The following is a 26333-nucleotide window of genomic DNA, read 5'->3' on the forward strand; positions in this document are numbered from 1 at the left end:
TTCTACCCATAATGATCTCATTGAAATCATAGCTGTATGACATCTTTACTTTTTGTGATTAAATTTTATATTTTTAAAATTTTCAAGTGTTTTTCATACTCCCAATTATAATTATCTTATCTCTCTGTAAACTACCCTCCTGCTCTGCCCCACCCCCATTCAGTCATCTATACAAAGTCAGTGTTCAATAATTGTTTATTAAAATTTGTTGTCATGACTAACCAAAATACATTAGATGAAGAAGTTGTTGCCTTTTTTTTTTTTTTATAAAACCCTTACCTTCCATCTTAGAATCAATACTGTGTATTGATTCCAAGGCAGAAGAATTGTAAGGGCTAGGCAGTGGGGGTTAAGTGACTTATCCAGGGTCACATAGCTAGGAAGTGTCTGAAGTCAGATTTGAACCTAGGACCTCCTGTCTCTAGGCCTGGCTTTCTATTCACTGAGCCACCAAGCTGCCCCCATAGTTGTTGCTTTTATACTATTCTGTCAAAAACCAAAGGTAAATCTAGATTTTTTTTTTCATGGTATGTACTTTGATCCCAGGTGCAGCTAGGTGGTACAGTGCATAGTACCAGGCTGAAGTCAGGAAGACCCATCTTTCTGAGTTCAGATCTGACCTTGGACATAGCTAGCTGTGTGACCTTGGGCAAATCACTTAGTGCTATTTGCCTCAGTTTCCTCCTGTGTAAAATGAGCTGAGAAAGAAATGGCAAACCACTTCAGGATCTTTGCCAAAAAAACTAAATGGGGTCATGGAGTATATTGGACACGACTTAAAAATTACCAAATAACAACTTTGATCCCTTTTTGTTCTTTGTCAAGAAATTTTAATAAGAATTCTTTTATAGTTAGTTTTTTTAATCAGCTGACAGTTTTAATTATAATCTAATACTATTCCTCCAAAAGAAGTAGGGCCCAACATTTATAACCAATATCTTGAGATTGGCCAAAATCACATCTAACAATTGGGGAATGGCTAAATAAGTTGTGGTAGATGATTGTAATGGAATACTATTATAATATAAGAAATTATGAAAAGAATGATTTCATAAAAACCTGGAAAGACTTACTTGAACTGATGCAAAGTGAAGTGAACAGAACCAAGAGAACATTGTACATAATAATAGCAATATTGTATAATTAATAACTGTGAATGACTTAGCTCTTCTCAGTAATACAGTGATCCAAGACAATCCCAAAGGACTCAAAAAATTCCATTTGCCTCCAGAGAAAGAACTGGTGGAGTCTCAATGGAAACCAAAACATACTATATTTCACTTTCTTCACTTTTTAAAAATTTTCTTCCACAAAATACTTATATGGAAAAATGTTTTAAATGATTGCATTTGTAAAATCTATATCAGATTGGTTACCCTCTCAGGTAGGGGAAGAAAGAAAGAAAGGAGGGAGGGACAAAATTTGAAACTCAAATTTAAAAATAATGTTAAAAATTGTTTTGCATGTAATTGCAGAAAAAATAAAATGTTATTTTAAAAATTGGCACAATGGGAGTATGCTTGATATTATTATAGTTTCATAGTAGCAAGGTCAGATTAAAGTCATAGATTTAATTTACAGGTATATTTCTTTTTTTTTTTACTCTTTATAGGGAAGAGTACTAATGATCTTGGTATGGAGGAGATTAAATCTCTTACACTTCTAGAATTCAAGGTTAGGATCTTGCCAAGGCAGAATGGAATAGTGACCTACCTCAAGTAGTCTTTGGAATTGTATCATAAAAAAAAAGATTTTCCTTTCTCTGGAAAGGGAGAGAGGGCTACCCATCTCAGAGGGATAATCAAGTTGTGAAAATTATTATTCCTTCTTAGGAAAGCAGACTAGTTACTGTTTGAAGCAAGGGCATCATTTTCCAAAGTATAATTAAACATAGTGTAGTATGAACATCTCAAAGCAGAAATATACGATATTGTTGTAGGAAAAATACAGTAATCGTGAAATGGCACAAAGCAGCTGGTTCAGATGGAGGAACTGATTTAATTACAACAAGAATACTCATTTGAAGAAAGTATTTTTATGAAGAGTATTTTTTAAACTTACATTTTGATATTTAAAAATAAATCTGGTCTCAATATGTTTTTGCTCTTTTTTAATCTTCTTACATAAGACATTTTAAAATGGAGGATCCAGTGAGATGTGTCTGAAAGCCCTTTTTGCAAACTTTTATGTACTTTAGAAATGTTAACTATCTTTACTAATATTATATGCCCACACTTGTCAAACTATTCTCTAATGTTTACAAAGATAATGCCTTACTAATATCTTAAATGAATAGGAATATTTCCAGATTTGGCTATTTTTTCTATCAAGGTGTATCTATTGATATCTTAAAGGGATGATTGGGGGAAGAGTATAGTGGAAAAAAAATTGACTCAGAACCAAGAGAACTTTTGGCTTCTATAGTTTCAATTGCCTCATCTGTGAAATGAATGATTTGAATGAGTTCTCCCTCTAGTTCATTTAGTATATACTGTTTTGGGAGAAATATCTCCTTTCTAAATTCACCTGGTGGGTAACTGCTGCCAAATATATATTTACCACAACACAGAAATTACCAAGGTAAAAACATAGGTTTTATATTATGATAGAACATAATAATATATTTGTTCAGGCCTCAGAGAAATCCTGAGACTTCTGGCAAGGCTTCTTATAGGCAAAATTGCATCAGAGAGACAGAAAAAATTATCATTTACATATTGCAATCTTTTACATTCCTCTTAGGCCATAAAAGTTAAAGAGAAGATAGATCCATGATCCTATGCTTCCTTCAATGTCATAAAAGTTGAACAAACTTATTTAAACAAATACAACCCAAAAGAAATAAACTTCATCAAACAAACCCTAAGGGTAAACTAAATCAGATTATAACATTAAACTACATTTAGAGGGCTCCCAAATAGACACGGTGAGGAGGAGGAGGATTTACATGTTGCTAAGGAGTCAGAAACAATTGAAATTTTTCCTCTGTCTTCTTATCTAAGGAATGTCAAAATCTCTAAGTAAATTTTGACCTCTTATGGCTGGTTTTAATCAGGAGAAGTTCATATTAAGACAGACTTTTAGGTAACCAAAATTTGCAGAATGAATAAAAGGAAATTGGAAATTCACATAACAATACCTTACATCAGGGAGGCCATCAAATGTACATCTTGCCTTCCAAATTCACTGAACATGTTCCAAGTGAATGACAGCTAGACCAGGTGCAGATGTTTCTGTAATCCTGTTTGGCTTCAGAAAGATAAAAGGAGGTGGAAAGAATAAGATTCTAGGGCTGTGGTGTCAAACAAATAAAATACCTGTTGGTGGCATATTGACTTAGAAAACCACAGATCAACATTATCTAAGTTGCATTGTATTTTTATTTATTTCGCTAAACATTTCTCAGTTATATTTTAATCTAGTTTGCCTACAGCTAGAGGCAGTGGATTTGATACCTTTGCTCTAGAGAATACCAAATAAATACTATAAGACAGCCAATCACTTTAGATGAGAACAGAGTGCTTGGTGTGACAGTAGTATATCTGTGGATGTCACTCCACTGAGCTCCAGTTTTCTCATATTTCAAATGTGGGATTGAATTCAATAATTTCTAAGTGTCCTTCCAGTTCTAAAATTCTACCTTATGTTGAATCCTCTCCACTTTCCCCTCTACTTCATAGACCCTTTATTACCTGTGTATATGTGTGGTATGTTAGTGTTCAGTTATTTCAGTTGAATCCAACTTTTCGTGACCTATTTGGGATTTTCTTGGCAAAGATACTGGAGTGATTTGCCATTTCCTTCTTAACCTCATTTTATAAATAAGTGAATTGAGGCAAATGGGGTTAAATGACTTGCCCGGGATCATATAACTAGTAAATGTCTGGGGCTAGATTTGAACTGAAGTTTTTCTGACTCTAGACCTGGCACTCTGTCCCCTGCTTCACCTAGCTGCCCCTGTACCTGTACATATGATGAAAATCTTGGATTAGGATTAGATCTTTTCTGAAGTCCATTCTAGCTCTAAATGGATGTTTCTGTTATTTGGTAGTATAGAACTAAATGTAGAAAGGTCATTGAATCCTAGATTTTGGCATAGTAAATGATAATCAGACAAAAAAAGTCATAAAAATTAAGTATGATCCAAAATAATGTGATGCTCACATTTTTGTATACAGCTTCCTTTAAATTGATATATTTGTATATATCAATTTATAGAAATATTTTTTGCAAATCTAGATCTTACTCAGCAACCATTTATGACTCAGGCACTTTCAACTTACATCCTACTATGGAAGACTTGAGATTGCCCACAAACCACTGGACTCTATAGTCATGACATATGAGGGGGTGTCATTTATGGGGATAAATGAGAATATATCAGTCTCCAAATATTTATTAAGGGTTATTATGTGGAAAACTCCAGGAATATAAATACAAACAAAAATAAAGGTGGTCTGTACCCTCAAAGAGCTTATATCAAAATGAGGAAAGACAATGCTCAAAAGGGGTATTGGAAAGGGGGGAAGGGGTCAGGAAGGAAATACCTAGGTCCAGAGAATGAGAGAGATGGCTGGTGGTCTCGTACCTTCCCCAATTTTGGAGGAAATCTTACCAGTGAGAAAAGGGGCTGTGAGGAACAGAGTCAGGAAGCAGCTGAAGTATGGTAGTTAAAATCCATAGAATGAAGAATATCTAGTGTGGAGCCCTTTGCTAAAATGACAGTTATGGAAAAAACACAATGAAAGTTTTTCCCTCACCACCACCCCCTCCATCATGACCTACAAAACAAGGGCAACTCTAGGCACAGCAGAATCAAGTAGAGATAACTTGCTGTTATTTTCCCATTTATTCTTTCCCACTTCATCCTGTCCTCTGGCTTTATAGTAATAGGAAATAGTAATGCTGATGTCTTTGGCTGTCACCACTCCTTTGTGCAACTTAGAGTCATTTGGGAGTGGTTCTGTGATGGGCTGGATACCAGGTTAGCAAACAGAAGTAGAGTACTGGTTACCACAACACACAAGTGTGCCTCTGCCTGGTCAGCTCCATGGGGACCCATCAACTCTGGCCTCCCCACTGATGGCCTTTTAAGAAGATCTAATCCTGACAGGACTATGAGGGAAATAGGAGAGAGAATGATTAAGCAATTAGTGAACTGCTACAAAACGAGAGGGAAGGCAACTATTGGTAAGTAAGGACATACCTGCATGTTTGGTACAACCCAAAGGGTAAGCAAACCTAGCTGCCCCCAGAATTTGATGTGATATGCATACATTGATTGACAACTCTTACTGTAGTACTCTCTCACCAACTGAGAATTTATTTTACTTTTAGTTTCTTCTTTTTCTCTGAATAGTAATCAGCTTGAATGACAGTTAAATACCAATATACAGCAGGCAGATAAGTTAACATAACGCCTCTAAGGAATGGTGCTAGCTCGTAAGTAAACATGATAATTAAATATTGCCATAACTTAAGACTTCATTAATGCCTTCAATGAATATCAATAGTGGCCCTGACTTAGTTTATGAGTTAGCTTTTGACATAATTTTTAACTTCATTAAAGGCAAGTGCAGGGTTCTGTACCTGGAGGGAAGAGAAATAAAGTCCACAAATGCAAAACAGGGAAGAAAACATTATATGGAAGTATAGCAGTAAAAGGTCCAGGGGTTATAATAGCTAATAAGCTAACTGACTGCATTAGCAAGAAAACAAAACTAGAAGGAATAAATAAAACTCTAGCATATTTGAATGATGAGGGACCAATCAGCTATACTTCATAGTAGAGAGTACTTCCAAAGGATTATGAACAGTTCTGAGCTCCATAGCTAAAAAGATAGAGGATTTAGATAGAGTTTGTAGGTTAAAAAATAAGATATTGGGATTTGGGAATTATTTAGCCTAAAGAAAGGGTGGTTGAAGGCCTATTTAGTATTTTAGCAATTTTTAAATATAAAAAGGGCTCTAATTTAGAATACCAATACTAGATGTTTTCAACAGTCAATGAAGGTAGAATGAAAAGAAGGCTTTAAACTATAGCATAATGGATTTAGGATAAATATAAGAAGCTTCTTATATCAGTAGTTGTTAGGCAATGGAATAAGTTATGGAGAAAAGTTGCAGAATTTCCTTCCTTAAAGATATTTCCAAATAGATTAAGGATTTATCTCTCAGTGGAGCCTTAAGTATGGTGATCCTGCCTGAAGATAGGAGGGTATATCACTAGATTATCCTCCAAGATTTCTTCTAGCAGTTAGAATCTATGATTCTTATAATTTGTTCTGAGAAACTGCCTTTAAGCAGAAAATGAAGAAATTCTAGGAATTTTGATATTATCTAGCCCTTTCACAATTTGAATGATTCCCAAGAAGAAAATCATTTATGTTTTTTTTGGACTCATTGTTTTAGCTAAGTAGAAATATTTATTCTTAGAAGTTTTACCAAAGCAATAGAAAAAATGGAATCTTTTTCTTTCTTTTTAAAAAGATATTTTGGTATAGATTGAGCCTTAAAAATTCTCTGGTGTCAACACCCTTTTTACAGATGAAGAAACAGAGTTTGAGGGATATTAACTTGCCCAAAGTCAAACAGATATTAATTGGGAGAGGGAGAGTTGGTTTGTTTTTTATTCAAAATTTTACAAAACCAAATAAAAACAAGCATTTATACATTCAAAGAAAAAGAAGATTGCAAATAAATGAAATCACAAATCTCTTGTGTATTTTAACTTACTTTTCTTCAAATCTATGTAATAAACACCATCCACAAGGGTCCCAGTCCCTTCCTACCCTCCCTACATCACAGAAGCTATTGTCTAGGAAAATGACATATTCATACAAATTGTCTTTCATGCTTCCACCTTTCAGTTCACTCTCTGGAGCATTCACAATTTATTCTTCCAGTACTAATTCTGTAGCTATGTATAATGTTCTCTTGGTTCTACTCATTTCACTGTTCATTATCCTCTGTAGTTCTTTCCAAGTTTTTTTTTAAATAAGCTTGCTCATTGCTTCTTATGGCACAGTAGTATTCCATCACAATTATGTACCTCAATTTGTTTAGCCTTTCCCCAATTGATGAGCATTCCCTCAATTTCTAATTCTTTGCCACCTAAAAGAAAACTGCTGTAAATATTTTGGAACATATAGGTTCTTTTCCTTTTTTCCTGATCTCCTTTGGAAACACTGGGTCTAAGGATATATACAGTTTTATAACTCTCTTGTCATAGTTCCATTTTGCTCTCCAAAATTATTGGATCAGTTCACAGCTTCAACAATAGTGTTTTAGAATCCCTATTTTTCCACATCCCTTCCAACATTTGTCATTTTGTCCTTCTGCCATTTTCGCCAGTCTGATAGGTGTGAGATATCTCAGAATTGACTTGATTTATATTTTTCTAATCAGAGAGGCAGAGTTTGAGTTAGTTCCCCTGTTTCCATTCATTTTGGCCACTCAAAAATTTCAGTTCAGCCTCTAGGCTGATTGGGACCTGAAAAACACAACTAAGTAGTGAATGTTTAGGTAGTAACTCAATATTTAGTCTCACAATATTCAGTAGAACAGTCATATTTATCAATAAGTATCTATAAAATATTTTAATTCTTCTTTATGTTAATCTCTTGGTAAATTCATCTATTCTTATGAGTTCAACTATTACTTCTAAGCAGATAACTCTTAGATCTCTGCAACTGACTCTAGTTTTTCTTTTGTGTTTTAATCTCATTTCATCCATTGCTGACTAGACAGTTTAAATTGAATATCCAAAAGCCATTTCAAACTCTACATGCCCAAAGCAGAATTCATTATCTTTTCTTCCCAAATCTTCACTTCTTTCTAATTTCCCTATTTCTATTGATGATATTGTGGCCACACATTCACATCCTTCTCCCCGGGCAGCTTTGCAGTGTAGTCATTAGAGTATAGGGCCTGAAGTCAGGAAGACTAATTTTTCTGAGTTCAAATCTGGCTTCAGACTCTTACTAGCTGTGTGAGCCTGGGCAAGTCATGTAACCCTCTTTGCCTCAGTTTCCTCATCTATAAAATGAGCCAGAGAAGGAAATGGCAAGTTACTCCAATATCTTTGCCAAGGAAACCCCAAATGGAGTCACAAAGGGTCAGACACAACTGAACAACAACAGTGGCCTCTATTCTTGATGAGGATGCTATGGTCATCCAAGTTTGCAAATTTTCAAGTCATCCTCAGCTTTTCAATCTTTTTCCTTTCCCCCATATCTTATCATTTCCTAAGTCTTGTTGAATCTGTCTTCACCACATCCCATTTTTCCATTTAAAGTTACCACCTGATCATATTTCTATGGATAGTTTGTCTCCCCACTTCAAGTCCCTTGCCTTCCCAATCCCTCCTTCACATAGCTGCCAAATTGATAATTGTCTTTTTCCAGGTAAGAAAAATCAATTTATTGATTATACTAGTAATCAATAAATGAACTGGTCTATGACTAAACTGACATTTCAAAACAAGACTTGACCATGCCATTCTGTTTCAAGAAGTTCAATTGACTTATAAGATCAAGCCTTTCCTCAATTACAGTGTCTGCCTCAGTCTCTGAAATTATTTTTTATTTAATTTGTATATATTTTGTTTTCTTGTCTTTATTCCCATCTGTGTTTATATTGCTTTCTTACAATAGAATATAACTTCCTTGAGACTAGTGACTGATTCATTTTATCTTTGTGCCCTGAACACCTAGCAGTACCTGGCTTAAAATAGGCATTTAATGCAAATCAAAACAACTCTGAGGTATCATCTTATACCCAGCAGAGTGTCCAATATGACAGTAAAGGAAAATAATAGCTCTTGAAGGGGATGTGGCAAATTGGGACACTAATGCATTACTAGTGGAGTTATGAATTGATCCAACCATTCTGGAAGACAATTTGGAACTTTTCCCAAAGGACTTTAAAAGAATTCATGCCTTTTGATCCAGCCATGCCACTACTAGGTTTGTGTCCCAAAGAGATAAAAAAAAATGTGAAAGGATCTGTTTGTATAAAAATATTTATAGCTGTGCTTTTTGTGGTGGCAAAAAACTGGAAAATGAGGGGATGTCCTTCGATTGGGGAATGACTGAACAAATTATTGTATATGATGGTGATGGAATACTATTGTGCTATAAGGAATGATGAATTGATAGATTTTTGTAAGAATTGGAAAGACCTCCATGAGCTGATGTGGAGTGAAATAAACAGAACCAGGAGAATGTTATACACAGTAACTAAAACATTGTGGGATGATCAAATGTAATTGACTTTGCTACTAAAAGCATTGCAATGGTCCAGGACAACTCTGAGAGACTTATGAGAAAGAATGCTATCCATGCTATCCATAGAGAAAGAACTGTGGGAGTAGAAATCCAGAAGAAAACATATGATTTATCATTTACTTATAAGAGTATATGTGATTTGGGGTTTTGATTTTAAAAGATTACTCTATTATAAAAATGAACAATAAGGAAATAGTTTTTGAGAGATAATATATGTATAACCCAGGGGAATTCTGTGTCAACTCTGGGAGCAGAGAAAGAAGAGGGGAGGGAGACAGTATGAATCATGTAACCATGGAAATTAATTTAAAATAAAATTTTTAATTTTAAAAATTCCAAATAAAAAGGAACAAAGAATAGATTTTTCAGGAAAAAATAGGCATTTAAGAAATAATTGTTAAATGAATCTTCATGAAATATATCCTGGAGGCAGAAGTAGAAGAGTATATAATATTTTAATGGAAGCTGCCAAAAATAAGAGGGCCATTGAAACCTTTTTAATGCATGGAAAACAATAGAAGGAATAACACAGACCTAACAAGACACTTTTGATAGGAATGTAGAAAATTTATTATGTATTTTTGTATATTTGTGTTTATACTTATACATATCTTTTAAAAAGCAAGCATTATGTAGTGACAATTGATGTTTTCATAGAGAATCCTCTGTATTCTGGGTATAAAATGCCTTTTGGGGAGCAGTTAAGTTCAAAATTTTATTTTTTTAAAATTGTATATAAAAAGGCAAAGTTTTCTCGAGAAACAAAATAAGATCCAATTTGAAGAAGTACAAAGTTAAAAAAAGGATTGCCAGATTTTTTTTCAACTATTTGCAAGACTGCAATGATGACAAATATCCTTTTTCTTATTTTTGCAGATTGGAAACCTAGAGAACTACTACCATTTTTATCACAGTAAAACATTTAAAAGATCAACCTTCAGCAGCAGAGGCACCCACACCTTCCTCAGAATGGATCCAAAGGTAAATATTTCTAGCCCCCAGATGAAATTCCTATTTGAAATTCAAAATAGTGTTTTTTCCCTTGGTTCATACCATTAGTTCCAAAAATGATTGTGAGAGGAATCTGTGGTTTTTCTAAGATCTATTTCCTTTAAAATCTATTCAGTATCTATGTCTGGATGAAAGCTGAACAAACCAAAAATATGACTTTTAGGGCAATTCCAATGTGGCCATTAGCTGAGAAATAACTTATTGATATCATAAATAGTTTTGAAACCAGCACCACAAAAAAATAAGAAATTTAATATCTGAATCTATCTATAAAGTTAGGAGAGATAGAAAGATCAAGTAATTTTTACAATATTGGATAACCTTCTCTCTGAGATTGCTTGTACATAATTGTTTGTATATTCTATTTCTAATTAGATTGCAAACCTCTTGAGGTCAGAAAATGTTTTTACCTTTCTTTCTTTCTACAGTTAGTACAGAGTCTGGCACCTGAGAAGGCAGTTAATAAAGGTGTATTATTGTTGTATTTGGTAATAGCTAAAATGGGTTGCTAGGTAGTGCAATATATAGAGTACCAGGTCTGAAGTCAAGAAGACTCAATTTCCTGAGTTCAAACCTGACCTCAGAGCCACTTAGTAGATTTGTGATCTTGGGCAAGTTATGTAACTCTTATTGCCTCAGTTTCCTCATCTATAAAATGAACAAACATTGACAGAACTTTATTGTTGGTATTTTACATATACATTTCATATATGTTATATATGTGTGTATGTATATATATATATATGCTTAAACATATATATACATATATATGATTCTCACAGCAACCCTGTAAAATGCTTTTATTATCCCTTTTTTACAGATGAAAAAACTTAGACTGAGAAAAGCAAAATGACTTACCCAATGTCACATAGCTAGTAAGAACTTGTAGCTAGATTCTAACTCAAGTCTGCTTGACTTCAAGGCTAGCATTCTATCCACTTGGCCACCCACATGGATATCAATTTTATGACATTTAATGTAATAACAGTTAATAATATTTGTCTTTTCCCTTAATACCTTTTAGAAAGTAGTTCCCTATAAATTCATGTGTGTATTCAGCATTGTTATTTTGATCTCTGTTTAGCTTCAAAACACACATATGACTATTTAAAAAATTTATGTAGATGCTGTTGTGATTAATAAAATAAAAATTTAATTAGAAGTATTGCTGAATTTCTAGTGGTTTTTGGTCATTTTATATTTTCTGAGTTGATGTATTCTTGTAGGATACCTATTTTGATGGTTTTTATTGTTGAATTTTTTTCAATCATGCCTGACTCCTTACTGCATAGAGCGAATGAGTTTAGTTTTTAAAGCTCTATAATGTGTTGTGAATATACTTTTTCCCTATAAGCTATCTTTATTTCAGCCAAAGTGGCCTTCTTGCTGTCCCTCACCCACAGCATTCCATTTCCTATCTCCCTGTCTCCATGCTTGTTTTCCATGCTTGTTGGTTGATTGATTGAAAAATAGTACCAATTACAAGAAAAATTTTAAGTATATATAATCTGGAGTAAATTTTCCATCTTTAGGTTTTAAATAATTCATCTTTACTAGGTGATTATATTGACTTCCTAAAAAAGTGAATGACTTGCTAAATATTGATGTTCCATAAATGTTAAAATATTAAAATAATGTTGCTTGATTTGGCATCTCATTGGCTCTTTCAAAAGCAACAGTAGACACAGGCAACCTCCAACTCCCCAACAGGTCATGTTCTAAAAATTTATTTGTAAATTGTCTCTCCTTAGAATATAGAACACATTTTTTCCATAAAATAATTCTTTTATGGATGCCTGGGTCTTTCATCTAGCTTCCAAAGTGTACTTAATCTAGAGTGTATCTGATGTTCATTACTATTTCAACTGTATTTGACCACCATTTAAAACCTTGCTTTATGGGAAAATAAATTTTTGAGTTTAAATTTTGGATGCCACATCTCACCTCACCCCTCCTTTGATAACACTAGCTATCTAAGTCTTGCACTGGAGAGCAGTAGGCTTTGTCTAGAACATGGATTCTTAACTTGAGAAATCTTTTTTTTTAAACATATATTTTGATGATTGTATTTCAATATAACTGGGTTCCTTCATAATTTTATTTTATGCATTTAAAAACATCACACTGAGAAGGTGCCCTAGGCTTTACTAGACTATCAAAGGAGTCAATGACCCAAAAAAATTAAGAATCTCTGACCTAGAATGAGCAACTTTAAACTTTCTACATATATGTATGTGTGCATGTTTTGTGAAAATAACACATATACATTCATATATATACACATACAGTTATACCTATAATTTTGTACATATATACACTTATACACACATGTATGCATGTATATAAAAGGTACTTAAGTCCCAGATTTTCTGAAGTGACTAAAAAAGGGCAGGTAGCTCTTCTGGGGCTTTTAATGAGACTTACTCATATGATCCTCATAAAGCTCATTTTATCTTTTTTTGGAGATCAACTTGTATTGGTTGAGCTAGTTTTTATATGTACTAATTTCTCATTTCTCAAACATTTTTGTTTACTTCTTACTGTAAACCTAGTCATTAACAGAGGAATTTCAATTTACAAGGAAGAATGAAGAGATGATTTTCTCCCCTCCCCTTTTTTTCCTTTTTGGTATATGGTAGCTATGAAACAAGAAAGTACCTCTAGATGGGTACACAACATGGAACTTGGATGGCAAGTTTACTAAAATGTCTAGAGTATACTCCTAAGTAGACAGTAAATCAAGGCTGCCAATTCTGTGTTCCTGAAGACTCAAGGAATGGGAGGAGGGCAGGCAGACTTAATTGCATGCATTAGTTTGTCTGAATTCATGTGAAGCCATGTGCAAAAAATAAACAGAATCTAGTCACGGAGGAAATGTGAGCTATGTGGTAGTGCTGAAATGGAGGGGATAAGGTTGCAAGTGGTCTACCAAAGCTGGAAGAAAAAATCTTGGCTGGGGAAGAAGTTTGCTCTGGCTTTTTTTCCCCTTCCTTGGCTATAAGCAAGCAATTGATCCACCATGTGAAGACATCTTACTCAGCGTTAGAATCATATTTATTGGATGGTCAACACTCAGGTAGAATACCTTGAGAGCCAAGCTGTTTGCTGAAATGGACTGTTTTACTGAGCATGCTCTGAAAAAAAAAGAGAGAAAAGAGGGGAAAAAAAGGGAACGATTACTTTTCCACTTAGTTTCTTATTCTTTGAGGCCTCTAAGGAGTCTGTTGTTACTTAAACATAGGGGCCAGGAATCACTAGAAATTTGAAACTTCCCAATTCTCATCTGTGTTCTGTCAGGGCTAAACTGCACCATTTTCCCTTGGGTTTTTTTTTGAACTTCCAGTTTTTTCTTTAAAAAGGTACTGAGATGCCAAACGTTTCTTATTCATTCATTCATTCTTTAGGCAAGTATTTATTGTATTCTATTCTCTGTAAACAAGCATTTGTTAAAGTCCTACTAGGCACTGGGGACACATATAATAAATGAAACAATCTCTATACTGTGGGATGGGGTCATGGGGACAGCTGTTTATCTCAAAGCATTTACACCCTAGTAAGGAAGGTAGGACACATAATCATAATTAAGGTAAACTGTGAAAAAAAAAACAAAAAAGAAAAAAAGAAGTCAAACTATAATGAGAACCACAAGAGCAGTATAAATCTTTATGGCATTTATAGGATGCTTGTCTGCTATCTAGAATGTATCTCATAAGTGGATTCAAACTCTTAGAAGGCTCAGATAATTCATCTTACTTTGTCTTTGAGTGGAAGAATTAGGGCTGTAAGGGACCATAGAGATCTTCTAGTTCAATCTCCTCCATTCTACAGATTGGGAAATATAAAACCCAGAAAAGTTGTGACTTGCCCAAAGTTAAAAGGATAGTAAATAGCAAAACCATGATTCAAATTGAGGTCTTCTGACTCTAAATCCCATGTTTTTTCCAGTTGTCTCCTCAAGGAATCAAAGAGGGTGGGTATATGTATTCTTTGGGAATGACTGTAACTCTTTTGCATAGTTCAAATAGAAATTCCTTTCATATAGTATTTCTTAATAACCTTCAGAATGGGTTGACATCAAAGCCATTCTGCCAATAAAAAAAGGGGGAGGATGAAGAAAAGTCAAATAGTCCAAACATTCCAGCCTAGCTAAAAACTCTACATGATTGGCTGATTGTTTCTCACTGTTCTAATTAAATTTGTAGCCCTAGGGAAGGCATAGAAGGCATCTGAACCAATTATGTATTCAGAATTGAAACTGAAATACCTCTGTTTAAATTAGTCTAGTTTAATGCAAACCAAATCAATTAGCTGTCAGTCTTACTAATATTTACTTTACCTAGCCTTTCAAGCCAAATATTTGGCAAAATTAGCTGACTTTTATGTGTTTAGCAGTATCCTTTATTGTTGCCAATCAGTGTAATTTTCTGCATTTACAAAGTATTTTGCAACACCTTGGCATGTGGAGCACTATGTAATTAATATTCTTCATGAAAGGAAAGCTATGGTTTAATATTATTCTGAGGCATTGGAAAGCAAAGTCACCATAGCTTGAATGAGCAAACTAGAAATGAATGTTATAGGGCTTATAAAGAATAAAGCTCAATCAGATGCAGATGGTCTTGTCTTTTCCTTCTCCTTTGTCCCTGGGGTATAAAAATGCTTTTGTAAATGGTGGAATTTATAGTCTGCCCTTCTTTCCGTACACATAAAAGCTAAGAGATTGTGCATATTGTGAAAATAGAGAGGGCAGGACTTTCTTTTCTACTTCAGCCAATCAGGTCTTTTACTTTTCGGGGGAGGAAAAGACCAAAGTAACTGTGGTAGGCACTCTTCAGAGAGAAGCTTACAGTCTTTATTCATCACGTAGTCAGTGTTCAGTCTACCATGTTTGAAAAAAAAAAAAAAAGACTTGGGGAACATGATCAACTGTTGCTGGAATGTAGGCTCATGTTGGGCTGTTCTTTTAGCCCAAACACTGAGGGCTCTCCTCAATGTGAAGTATCAATCATTGAGCTTTTCCAAAGGCTATCATTTAAGCAAACTGAAAGCATTTGTTTTCAACTTGTCCTTTTGCCAGAAGTCTGGAGAAGGGTGGATGCTGCAGAGCAGCCAATACTTGAAAAGACATAAATAAAAAAATTACTTGTTGTGAGTGCATGCCAAGCTGGCTGATGGTAAGATATTGCTGCCTATGTCATCCAAATCTGACATTTTAACCCGATGACTTTGGTCCAGCCCTTTCTAAACACTTGCTGTTTTCAGCCATCTCTCTCATTCAAGGACTTAAAATTGCAAGAGAAAGGAGTTCTCTTGATTAACACTTGGCTTTTTTGTAGGTGGGAGAGATAAAGCACTTAGAGGGGATAGTCTCTGCCTTCTTCACTGCCTCTAAGTTCAAAAAGTCCCTGATAAGCTGTTTGAAGACCTGGAGGAGGCATTAACTTTTGCAGAGTGGAAAGTTGCCCCAAGAGCTTAATTGACAGGCCTGCATTTTTCAACAGTGATGGAAAGCTTTAAGCAGATCTTTCCATTACCGGTAGCTGGAATTTTATCTGACAGTTTTGTCTGTTTGAACTTCTAAATAGACAAACAAGACTTTCTGGCAAATGAAAGCAAAGAGCAAGTGATCATAATGACCACAGGGTTTTCTGAATAATTAGCACAATCCTGTTTTGTAATCAGGTCCTTCTAAAACCACCCTTGTAGAGCAGAAACCAATATTGTGAAGTAAAATTCAAGGGCTACTATGAAACATAATTGGCAAATAAAGTCTTGTTCATTTTCTGTCCCTCACCCTGCCTCTCTTTGTCCAATATTGACTTCTTAAGATCTTCAACATGAACCACAGAAAAGATTCAGAACAAGATGTCTTTTCATATAGCCGTGGAAATCTTACTAATTCCTACTGAATTAATCCTACTAGTTTGTAAGATAAATAGTGTGAAGTGATGTTGAATTGAATTGAATTAAATTGATTTTGAAAATTGATGTTGAAATGAAATGAATTACTAAATTCTTTAAGTATATTTTTCTTAGTTCTAAATATATTAGGCAGCTAACTGATGAAGTAGATAGGGTGAATACCAAGCCTGAAGTCAGGAAGACTCATCTTTCTGAGTTCAAATTTAGTCTCAGACACTATTTGTGTAACCCTGAGCAAGTCACTTAACCTCATTTACCTCGCTTTCCTCATTTGTTAAATGAGATGGAAATGGTCATGGCAAACCACTCTAATATCTTTGCAAAGAAGCCTCAAATGATGTCACAGAGAGTCAGATGACTGAAATGACTGAACAGCAAAAAAATATGTACAAAATCTAGAACTAATTTATAAGCAGTTTTTTCTAAGAAGTTCTGTTGAGCCTACTTTAATTACTAGGTAAGTTGCATTGATAAGTAGCACATTGAGAGCAAATAGATAATGTTTTAAAATACTTACCCTCTTAAGTAAGTCAAGGATACTCCCTTGCCATACTTAATACAGAAAGTGTCCTTTTTTTGAAAATGTGACATTTTCTTTTTTATTTAGAATATTTTTCTATGGTTACATGATTCATGATTTTTCCCACCCCTCTTCCCTCCTCCCTCTTGGAGCCGACAAGCAATTCTACTGGGTTATACACGTATCATTGTTCAAAAACTATTTCCATGTTATTCATATTTGCAGTAGAGTGATCTTTTGACATTAAAACCTTAATCATATCCCCATTGAACCATGTGATTGATCATAAGTTTTTCTTCTGTCTTTCTGTTTCCACAGTTCTTTCTTTGTATGTGGATAGTATTCTTTTTCACAAGTTCCTCCTAATTGTCCTGGGTCATTGCATTGCTGCTAGTAGAAAAGTCTATTATATTCGATTGTGCCATAATGTATCAGTCTCTATGTACAACTTTCTCCTGGTTCTGCTCCTTTTGCTCTGCATCAGTTCTTGGAAGTCTTTCCAGTTCACATGGAATTTCTCCAGTTCATTATTCCTTTCAGCACAATAGTATTCCATCTCTGTCAGATACCACAATTTGTTCAGCCATTCCCCAATCAAAGGACATGCCCTCATTTTCCAATTTTTGCCACCACAAAAAGTGTGGCTATAAATATTTTTGTACAAATCTTTTTCCTTATTATCTCTTTAGGGTACAAACCCAGCAGTGGTATGGTTGGGTCAAAGGATAGGCATTATCCTTTGCACATAATTCCAAATTGCCCTCCAAAATGGTTGGACCAATTCACAATGCCACCAGCAGTGTGTTAGTGTCCTAATTTTGCCAGATCCCCTCCAAAAGAAAATGTGACATTTTCTTAAAAATTCATATTTGAATTGCATGTTTTTATATCAAATAATTTAAAATTCATGAATATAACTTCAAAATTATTTGCCCTGGAGAATTTTAGAATGAAAAAGTAAATAAAAAGTTTCATTTTTTCCATTTATGTATATTTATATGTCAAGTTTTCTTAAAGCCTTCGAAATTTTCCTCAACGTTATCTAAATACTCACAAACAATTTTCCATATAATTTATAAAGTAAAAATTGGGATGGTAGTGGATCTATAATTTTTGGTATAGAGAATCTCCCAGTGAGGAAACTCTCACTACCAGTGCAAGTTAGTACCATATTTATAACCTATAATCACAGAAAATTGCATGGGAACTCTCAGAAGTTAAGTCACCTGTCTAGGATCATACTGGTAGCATGTGTCAGAGGCAAAACTGGAACCCAAGTCTTAATAACATAAATGCAGACTCTAACTATTACTCCATGTTGCCTTTTTATGACATGGAATTGGATGATCAGTCCTTTGAATTAATACATTAACACATAAATATGGAACAAATTCTGCATATGGACATTGAGCTGAGCCCAGGGTTGAAGAGGTAGAAAGAGGTAGGCTGAAGTGCATTTGGAAAACCAACTTATTTTCATAATTCCAAACTACTGCCTATGAGGAAAAACAATGTCTTTTTAACACACACATTCTTCTGGTGATATTTTATAGTTATGGTTTTGGATGCAATTCATTGGGAATTTAGCAAGTGCTTAATTTTTGCAGGGCATTATGCTACTCTAGGACACAAATTTTTGAGAGATTAATGTGGCCAATCAACCAGATGCATTTATTAAGCATTTGTTTTGTGATAAACACTTTGTTAGGCAGTGGATTAGAAGAACAAAAGTTAGAAAGTCTCTACCCTCAAAAGGATTCCATCTATGTAGGGAATCTCCCTTATTAAAATGAAGGAATAGTGGCTAGACTAGAAAGTTTTGATCCAGGCCAAGAATTTTCACCTGGGGTCTGGGAACTTTTTCTTTTTTTTTAATGTTTTGACACCAATTTCAAACTAAGTAGTTTCCCTTATAAATCTATGTATTTTATTTTGTGGGCTTCAAACATTACTCTCAGAAGGGATCCATAGGCTTCCGTACTATCAAAGGTGTTCATGACACACAAAATGCTTAACACTCCCTGATGTAAGTACAGTGATCCCTCACCTATCTTGAAAGTTATGTTGCAGAGACCCCACACAATAGGTGAAAATCCATAAAGTAGCAGTGTTATATTTATTTTATTCTATTTATATATCTTAAGCTTTTATAAACCCTTCCCACTCTGTTATAAACCTTTTCCACTCTCTTATTAACCTTTCCCACACTATTATAAACACTGAGCCAATCAACACCCAGGATTCAGAACACAGCACTGTGGTTGGTCACCTTTCGGCCAATAGTACGCCATATTCAATCTCACGTTGGCAAACTTGCACAAGGAGTAGTGGTGTACTGCATTTCCATTGTTACAGTATGGTATTCATCTGCAAAATCCCATGATATAGTGAAAACTCCACAATACAGAATTAGATTTTCTTTTTAAACCAGCGATACAGAGAAGCCACGATAAGTGAACTTCAATATAGCAAGGAACAACTGTAGTTCTAGAGCTTGTGAGTGGAACCATGGTGAAATATATTATCAAGACCTTCTCAGTAGTCATGGTTCTGGATACAAATTGTATTCCCAGAGCAAGAGCTGAAATATTTGGATTGGACAGAGATGAGAAGGAGAAGTCTTGGGCAATTAACAGGATGTTCTTGCTAAGTGTCCTTCTAGATGGTTTGATAAGATGGCCCAAAGGTCAGTGGAGAGAATTATGGTGGCCCCAAGTAGGTTGTAGCATATTTCCATTGACTGTGCATAAAGGATATCTTTGAGGAAATAGATGATTGGAGAAGGATATGGGGACTATTATGACTAATACAAGGGGTAAATTGTGTGGTTATGGTGAGCCTTACATAATTCGTGAAATCTAAGAATACTCCAAAGAAGACCTTGAACACATTGGGTAAATGTTGTATGAAGCATCTATGGATGAGAATATCACAAGGTGAGAAGGCATATATAGATTATTATACGTGCTGTTGGAGGAAATATTCATTTAATTATGAATACAGCTTCATTGACATGTAAATTTAAAACAAATTTTAAGTGGTGAGATATCTCAGAAATATACTACAGTCTTAAGAAATTATTAGATAATGCAAATTAATAAACTTTATTAAGTATCAATGTTATTGGTTTTAATAAAAATGTATAAAATCAAGTTAGATATTATTGCTAGATTCCTGACCTTAATTACCAGTATCTGAAATAATAATAACTGACAAGAATAAGGTACTTTAACTCTTGGAAAATGTTTTATGTAAGGGATCTCATTTGAGTCTCATGGCAACTCCATGTGGCAAGTACTTCTGGTATTACTCTCTCTTCATTTTATAGATAAGGAAACAGCTTGGGAGAAGTTAAATGAATTGTACAGAATATCAAGTTTAATAATTATTAGAGGCAAGATTCAAACCCAATTTTCCTGATTCTGTATTTGGATTCTATCCAATATGCCATATGACCCCTTAGAAATATCATTTTGATGGCAGCTGTAGACAGATGACACAAATTAATTTAATTATTTGATTACTGACTACTTCTTATAGGTATAGGAGGAGAAGACTAATATATTCCCTGTCTTCATTTTTCAGTAATCAATGGCAAGTTCTATAGAATGGGGATTGGAATACTGGTTCCTTTTGATAAAAATCATGCTAATAATATTGTTCAATTCTGCCCTTTTTTAATACTAAGAGTACTTTCATCTTCCTTTAATCCCATGTCATCTTCTCAAATGCCCTGTGAGGTAGGTAAGACTGGAATTACCTCTAAAGTTGGGGCCACTGCGGTCACTTGAAATTTCCAGGAACCCTGAAGCATTTGTATTTTCACTTTTGAATGTTATGTTTTCACATTAGTAATATTTGGATGTATTTTACATTTTGCATACATGGTCTCATTGGTAGGAATAATTTCATGGATTTGGATATTACCCCTTCCACACTTACTCATCCTATGTGACTTTTATCACTATCTTCCCATTCATGCAGGGGGAATCCTCACTAAATGTGCTAGATGCACCTACTCTGCCTTCATTCATACTCTTACTCTCCTCCATTTCCCCATATAAAAACACAAAACGTTCAAGTCCTTGCCAGCTCTTGTCTGAACTATTGTAATAGGCTCCTAACTTGTCTCTCTGCCTCTCATATATTCTCTCTCCAAATCCATCTTTCACATATAGCTGCCAAAGTAGTCTTAATGTACAGGTTTGGACATGTCACTTTCCTGTTTAACTTTCTTAAGTGTCTTCTTATCCTCTCTGGGGTAGAATAAGAACTCCTAAGGCACTCTGAAATTTGGATCCCATCCACCTTTCAAACCTTATTTCCTAGAATTCCCCTTCAATACACTGTGTTCCAGTCAAACTGGACAACTATTAGCTGTACTTTGTTCTCAGCCTACACATTTCTGTCCCACTGCTTTTTTTTTTCCCCAAGCTTTTCCCCAAGCCTATAATAACTTCCTTTCACGTGTCCACCTGTTGAAATTCTTAACTTCCTTCATTCAGCTGAGCTATAACCCACTCTGTGAAAGCTTACCTTACCCTTCCACCCTGGTTCCTAAATGAAATTACCTCTTCCTCTATCAATTTTAAGAATATTTTTTCTGGATCTTGCTTTTCTTTATAATATTTTGCTGAGTGTTGTATTTATTTGTATAAATTTTGAATAACTTCTCTTGGTTTATAACTTCTTTGAGGACATAGATCTAATCTCTTTTCATTGTTGTGTCCCTAGTGCCTACCACTGTGCCTTAAGTACTCCTTCAGATGGATCTGCAATCTCATTGATGTGGATATTTCCTTCATTAATGCAGATTGTAATCCTTTAACACCTATCCATTGTTTTTTCACTCTTATCTGTCACCCTCCTTTGGGGATCTTATTAATTTTCTCCAGACATTTTTTTAGAAGATACCCTTAGAACATAAACATTTTCCATTGGTCTTTCCTTCCTTTTGCCATGATACTAAGCCTTCTTTTTCATTCCTATGATTCTTTCTTGGCTTTTTAAACTCTAGTTCTCCTTTATAATTCCCTTCGTGTAATGTGTCATAAGCAGTTCTCTCTCTCCTTCTCTGTCTCCTCCTTTCCTCCCCACCTCCTTTATTTCTTTCACATATTTTGATATTGAGAATAGCAACATATCACATATATGTATATCTCTATGTTGCTGATATTTATCTATGTACATATATATTAATGCGTATGTGTAAATACACACAGAAAGACATAGACAAACCCTATCAGTTATTCATTCCTTCATTTTCTTGGTTTTTCATATGAATGCTTGTCATACTCTTGAGGAACTATAAATTTCATACAGAGGGCATTTCATACAGATTGTTCTAGGGCAACCAACACAATATCATCCACAAACAGGAGTATTTAGACAGTGATTCCCAAAGTGGGCACTATCACCCCCTGGTGGGTGCTGTAGCAATCCAGGGATCAGTGATGGCCACAGGTGCATTTATCTTTCCTATTAATTGCTATTAAAATTTTTTTTAAAATTCATTTCCAGGGGGTTAAGTAATATTTTTTCTGGAAAGGGGGCAGTAGGCCAAAAAAGTTTGGGAACTACTGATCTAGAACAAGTGTTCTTAGCCTGGACTACAGTCTCTGATGTAGGGAACCTCATAGTATCTTTTGTTAGTCAATTGTTTTCAGTCATATCTTACTCTTCATGACTCCATTTGGTATTTTCTTGGCAAAGATACTGGAGTGTTTTTCCATTTCCTTCTCCAGCTCATTTTACAGATGAGGAAACTGAGGCAAAAAAAAGTTTAAGTGACTTGCCCAGGATCGCACAACTATTAAGTGTTAGAGGCTGGATTTAAACTCCTGAATACTTTGACTCTAGGCCTGGTGCTCTATCCACTGTGCCACCTAGCTGATCCTTTATTTCTAGAGAATCTTTATCTGATGTGGAATCAGCACTGGATCTTGTTCACTACTGTGGCAAGTACCTTTGGTGTGCCTTACTTGATAATAAAGACCAAAAAGCACATCAAAGAAGACTGTCCCTGTTATGTGTACTTCAAGGGATCTTATATAATTTTGATGCATGTATATATGTATGTAAGACACTTTGTCAGAAGAGAACCATTAAAGTAGTCTTTTTGCTTTCTGTTAAAACAAATATTTTCAGAGTCCGAAAACAATGAGTAGAGTCAGATCTTTCAGATAACCATGTGATGATAAAGGTGTGCTGTACTAAGGAATATCACATTTAGGAATATATTTCTGTTTCTTTGTAATATCTGATTAAAGGTTATTCTCAGTGACATATAGATTGAAAGATGGAAAAAATGGAAAATGGAAGAAATTGGAAAAATTAACATATAGCTTGGCAATTGATGGTATTTTCTTCAGTTATTTTTTTAAGTAGTGATAAGACCCCCCTCAATTGTTTCCATCCTTTTAGCATCTACCCCTCTTTCAGATCCTTTTAGAATCAATCAGTTAGTTCCTTCACAATTGTGACCTCCAGAATAGGCTTCCTCTTTGTATACCTAATCTAATCTGTCTTCTTTTCTTAATCTTATTCTCTTTAGTATCCTTTCTAACTCTTTAAGCAAATTGGATTATGATATTATAAGCTATGTGTAGTGGATTCATCAATGATGACAAAAGAATTAAATATACTGTTTGCAGATCTTTTCTATGTTTCATTTGTTTTCATACTTCCCAATTTTATTCCTAAGTGTCTCTGGAGTGACTTTGCTTCATTGTATCTCTTGCCAAACTTTTCAAGTGATTTTAACCACCATTGCTTCTGTTTTATGATGCAACGTAGTTCATGTTCTACCTTGATCTTTCTCTGTAGATTTTACAGCTATATTCTAAATCGATATTGTCTTTGGTTGCCATGTCTTACTACCTGGCAAGTATATCAAACATTTGTTAAGGTGCTTTTAAAGCATCTTTGTATTAATGAATGTGACAGTTGATTTATATCAGTTAAACTTATTTTTAAAATTGTTTTAATTGGTGTAAATGTCCTTTCTTTCATATAAATATTTTTCAGCATCAATAAATCTTTAAGTAAATGAAATGCATTGTTTTAATTGTATGCCATCTTTAAAATGCCATTCTTCACTCTATCTTTGAATTAATTTCAATTGTTATAAAATTATTTGTGACTTAACTGTACACAAATAGCTGATTGATAAATGAATCATTTCCTGTCTGAAACAGAATGCATTATATATTTTCCACCCCACTCCACAAACTCTGTCCTTTTCCCTTCTTTCTTATTACTGTTGAAGGCACCACCATCTTTCCAGTTAAACAGATTTATAACCTCAGTGTCACCCTCAACTCCTCATCACACTCTACATATCTAATCTGTTGTACACACATCACATCTACACTTGTTAATGAGTTTTATTATTTCTACCTTTGCAACATCTCTTGAATAAATCATCCCTTTCTTTCTACTCAAGAAGCTCCCACTCCAGTGCAGGGAACTCATCAGCACTCTCCTTGTCTATTGCAATCATCTACCTGGTGTACCTGCCTCAAATCTTTCCTCATTGCTAATCTGTCCTTCACTTAGCTGTCAGGTAACTTTTCTAAAGTATGTCTGCCCAGGTCAACCCCCTATTTAATAAAGTTCAGTGGATTCCTGTTATTTCCAACCTCAAATATAAAACCTTCTTTTTGGTATTTAAAACTCTTATCAACCTAGATACTTTTAGTCTTTCCAGTCTCTTTATTTTCTACTTTATTTCCCTCTACAAATTCTATGATCCAGCTACACAAGTCAACTTGCTGTTCCTTACTCATGACACTCCATCTTCCAATTCTGGATGTCCCCCATCCCTAGAATGCATTTCTCTTTTACTTTTGCCTCCTGCCTTCTTTCAAGACTTATCTTGGCTCCCATCTTCTGCAGGATGCCTTTCTTAGTCCTCTCAGTTGCTAATGTCTTCTCTCTGAGATGGTCTTTCACTTCTACTTTATATATCTTTTATGTACCTGGTTATTTATATATCATTTTCTCTATGTGATCCTTAAATGTGAGAATGTGAGATCCTTAAGGGAAAAAATGATTTTTTGCCTTTATTTGTAACCCCAGCTTCTAACACAGTGCCTGGCATAGAGTAAATGCTTAATAAACATTTGACTGACTTGAATGACATCTCTTAAAACATAATAAATTTCACTCTTTTATGTTTGCTCACCATGTCCAACACTGTAATATTTTCTCAAAGGAAGTATTCAAGATCTATAAGCATGAAACTTTAATGTAGTCTACAAGTTTTTGACATCTCTCATTTCATGCCCCTAACCATATTTTTCATTGTTCTTGTTTATTCTCACCGTTACCATGAAGTCTCTGAGTATCAATATCTTTTGATTTAATTTGTGTTTTCACTTCAATTCTGCCCAGAATCTCTTTTCCTTTTCGTCATATGCAATAGATATTGATACATAAGTTGTAATTCTTTTCACAGTAGACTTTTTGCAGGTACTATGGAATGACCACATATCCCATGAAATGATTTGGATGCATGAGACTAACTCACTTATTTGCTTATCTAAGCTTGTGAGTCATCTTTCCATTTTTGCTACAATTTTGATCTCTACTCAGTTTATGGTGAGATTTCTGAGATTTATACAATTAAGTTACTCTAGTTGTATGTGTTGTGAGTACCAAGAGTCAAGTTAAAATTTACATAAAAACCTGGAAATTTTGTGAGTCTTAGTACTTTCTCTCTTAAGTGTCATTTTGTATTTTTCTTTATTTCCTGGTTTGCTGTGGCTAAAGAATTCATCACTAAGTGGCCAACCTACTGGTTATGCTCTTTCCACATATATGTAAAGTATATGCTGACAGTTTAAAGCATCTTATCATATTCTTTGTTCTAGTTAATTCTTGAGGTTTGGGGCCTTAAAGAAGCTCTCACAGTAGAATTAGACAGGCCAACAACGTTTGGTGCAATACGTCTTTATTTTGGTACGAAAGAGAAGACTTAAAATAAGACCTAAAATAAGGCTTCTATAAAATGAGAGAGTTGGACCAGGATTTGCAAGATCTCTTCTGAACTGTATATCTGTGACCCTATTATTATAAATCACCCGCAAGCTGCCAGGGATCCTCACCCTCAAATTGTCTAGGGATCAACATCAGAACAACTCCCACAAACACATGCACTGACTCACAAAAATCAACACTTCTGCTTCCACATAGTCATATCATTTTCTAGAAACACTTGCTGTAGTTTCATGAAGCACAGCATTAACATTTGGGCCACATTCAGGTCCCTACATTCCATACTTGGTGACAGAAGGAGTTGGAAGCTATGGAGCACAAACACCCAAGGGCTGGCTTCCAGTCATGCTTGTCCACTGATTAACAGTCTTTTGATACTTTTTTCAAAGCCAAGGGGAGGTAATTAATGATTGTAGACATCTGCACTGTCTGCCTCTTCCTTGTGCAGCTGTCTGGCTTCTCTTGGTGAGAAGCTCTAACATCTGGTTTCATTTATAGTGAGAATGTCAATATGAATAAGGTTTACTTCTTCCAATGACCATTAGGAAATGATTATCTTAAGAGTACCAGCCATTAAATTAATGTTTGCAATTGTT

At 34.7% G+C, this 26333-nt stretch overlaps 1 protein-coding gene across 3 annotated transcripts in view; it reads left to right on the plus strand.

Annotated features, from left to right (window-relative positions):
- PCSK6 (proprotein convertase subtilisin/kexin type 6) overlaps positions 1 to 26333 on the plus strand; it is a 266121-nt gene that overhangs the window by 35552 nt on the left and 204236 nt on the right. For all 3 annotated transcript variants that reach the window (XM_044665405.1, XM_044665406.1, XM_044665407.1), the window contains exon 2: positions 10164 to 10268. In XM_044665405.1, the coding sequence (XP_044521340.1) occupies positions 10164 to 10268 (105 nt within the window). The remainder of the gene's footprint in view (positions 1 to 10163; positions 10269 to 26333) is intronic.

Source organism: Gracilinanus agilis, chromosome 2 (genome assembly GCF_016433145.1).
Source record: "Gracilinanus agilis isolate LMUSP501 chromosome 2, AgileGrace, whole genome shotgun sequence".
NCBI lineage: Eukaryota > Metazoa > Chordata > Mammalia > Didelphimorphia > Didelphidae > Gracilinanus > Gracilinanus agilis.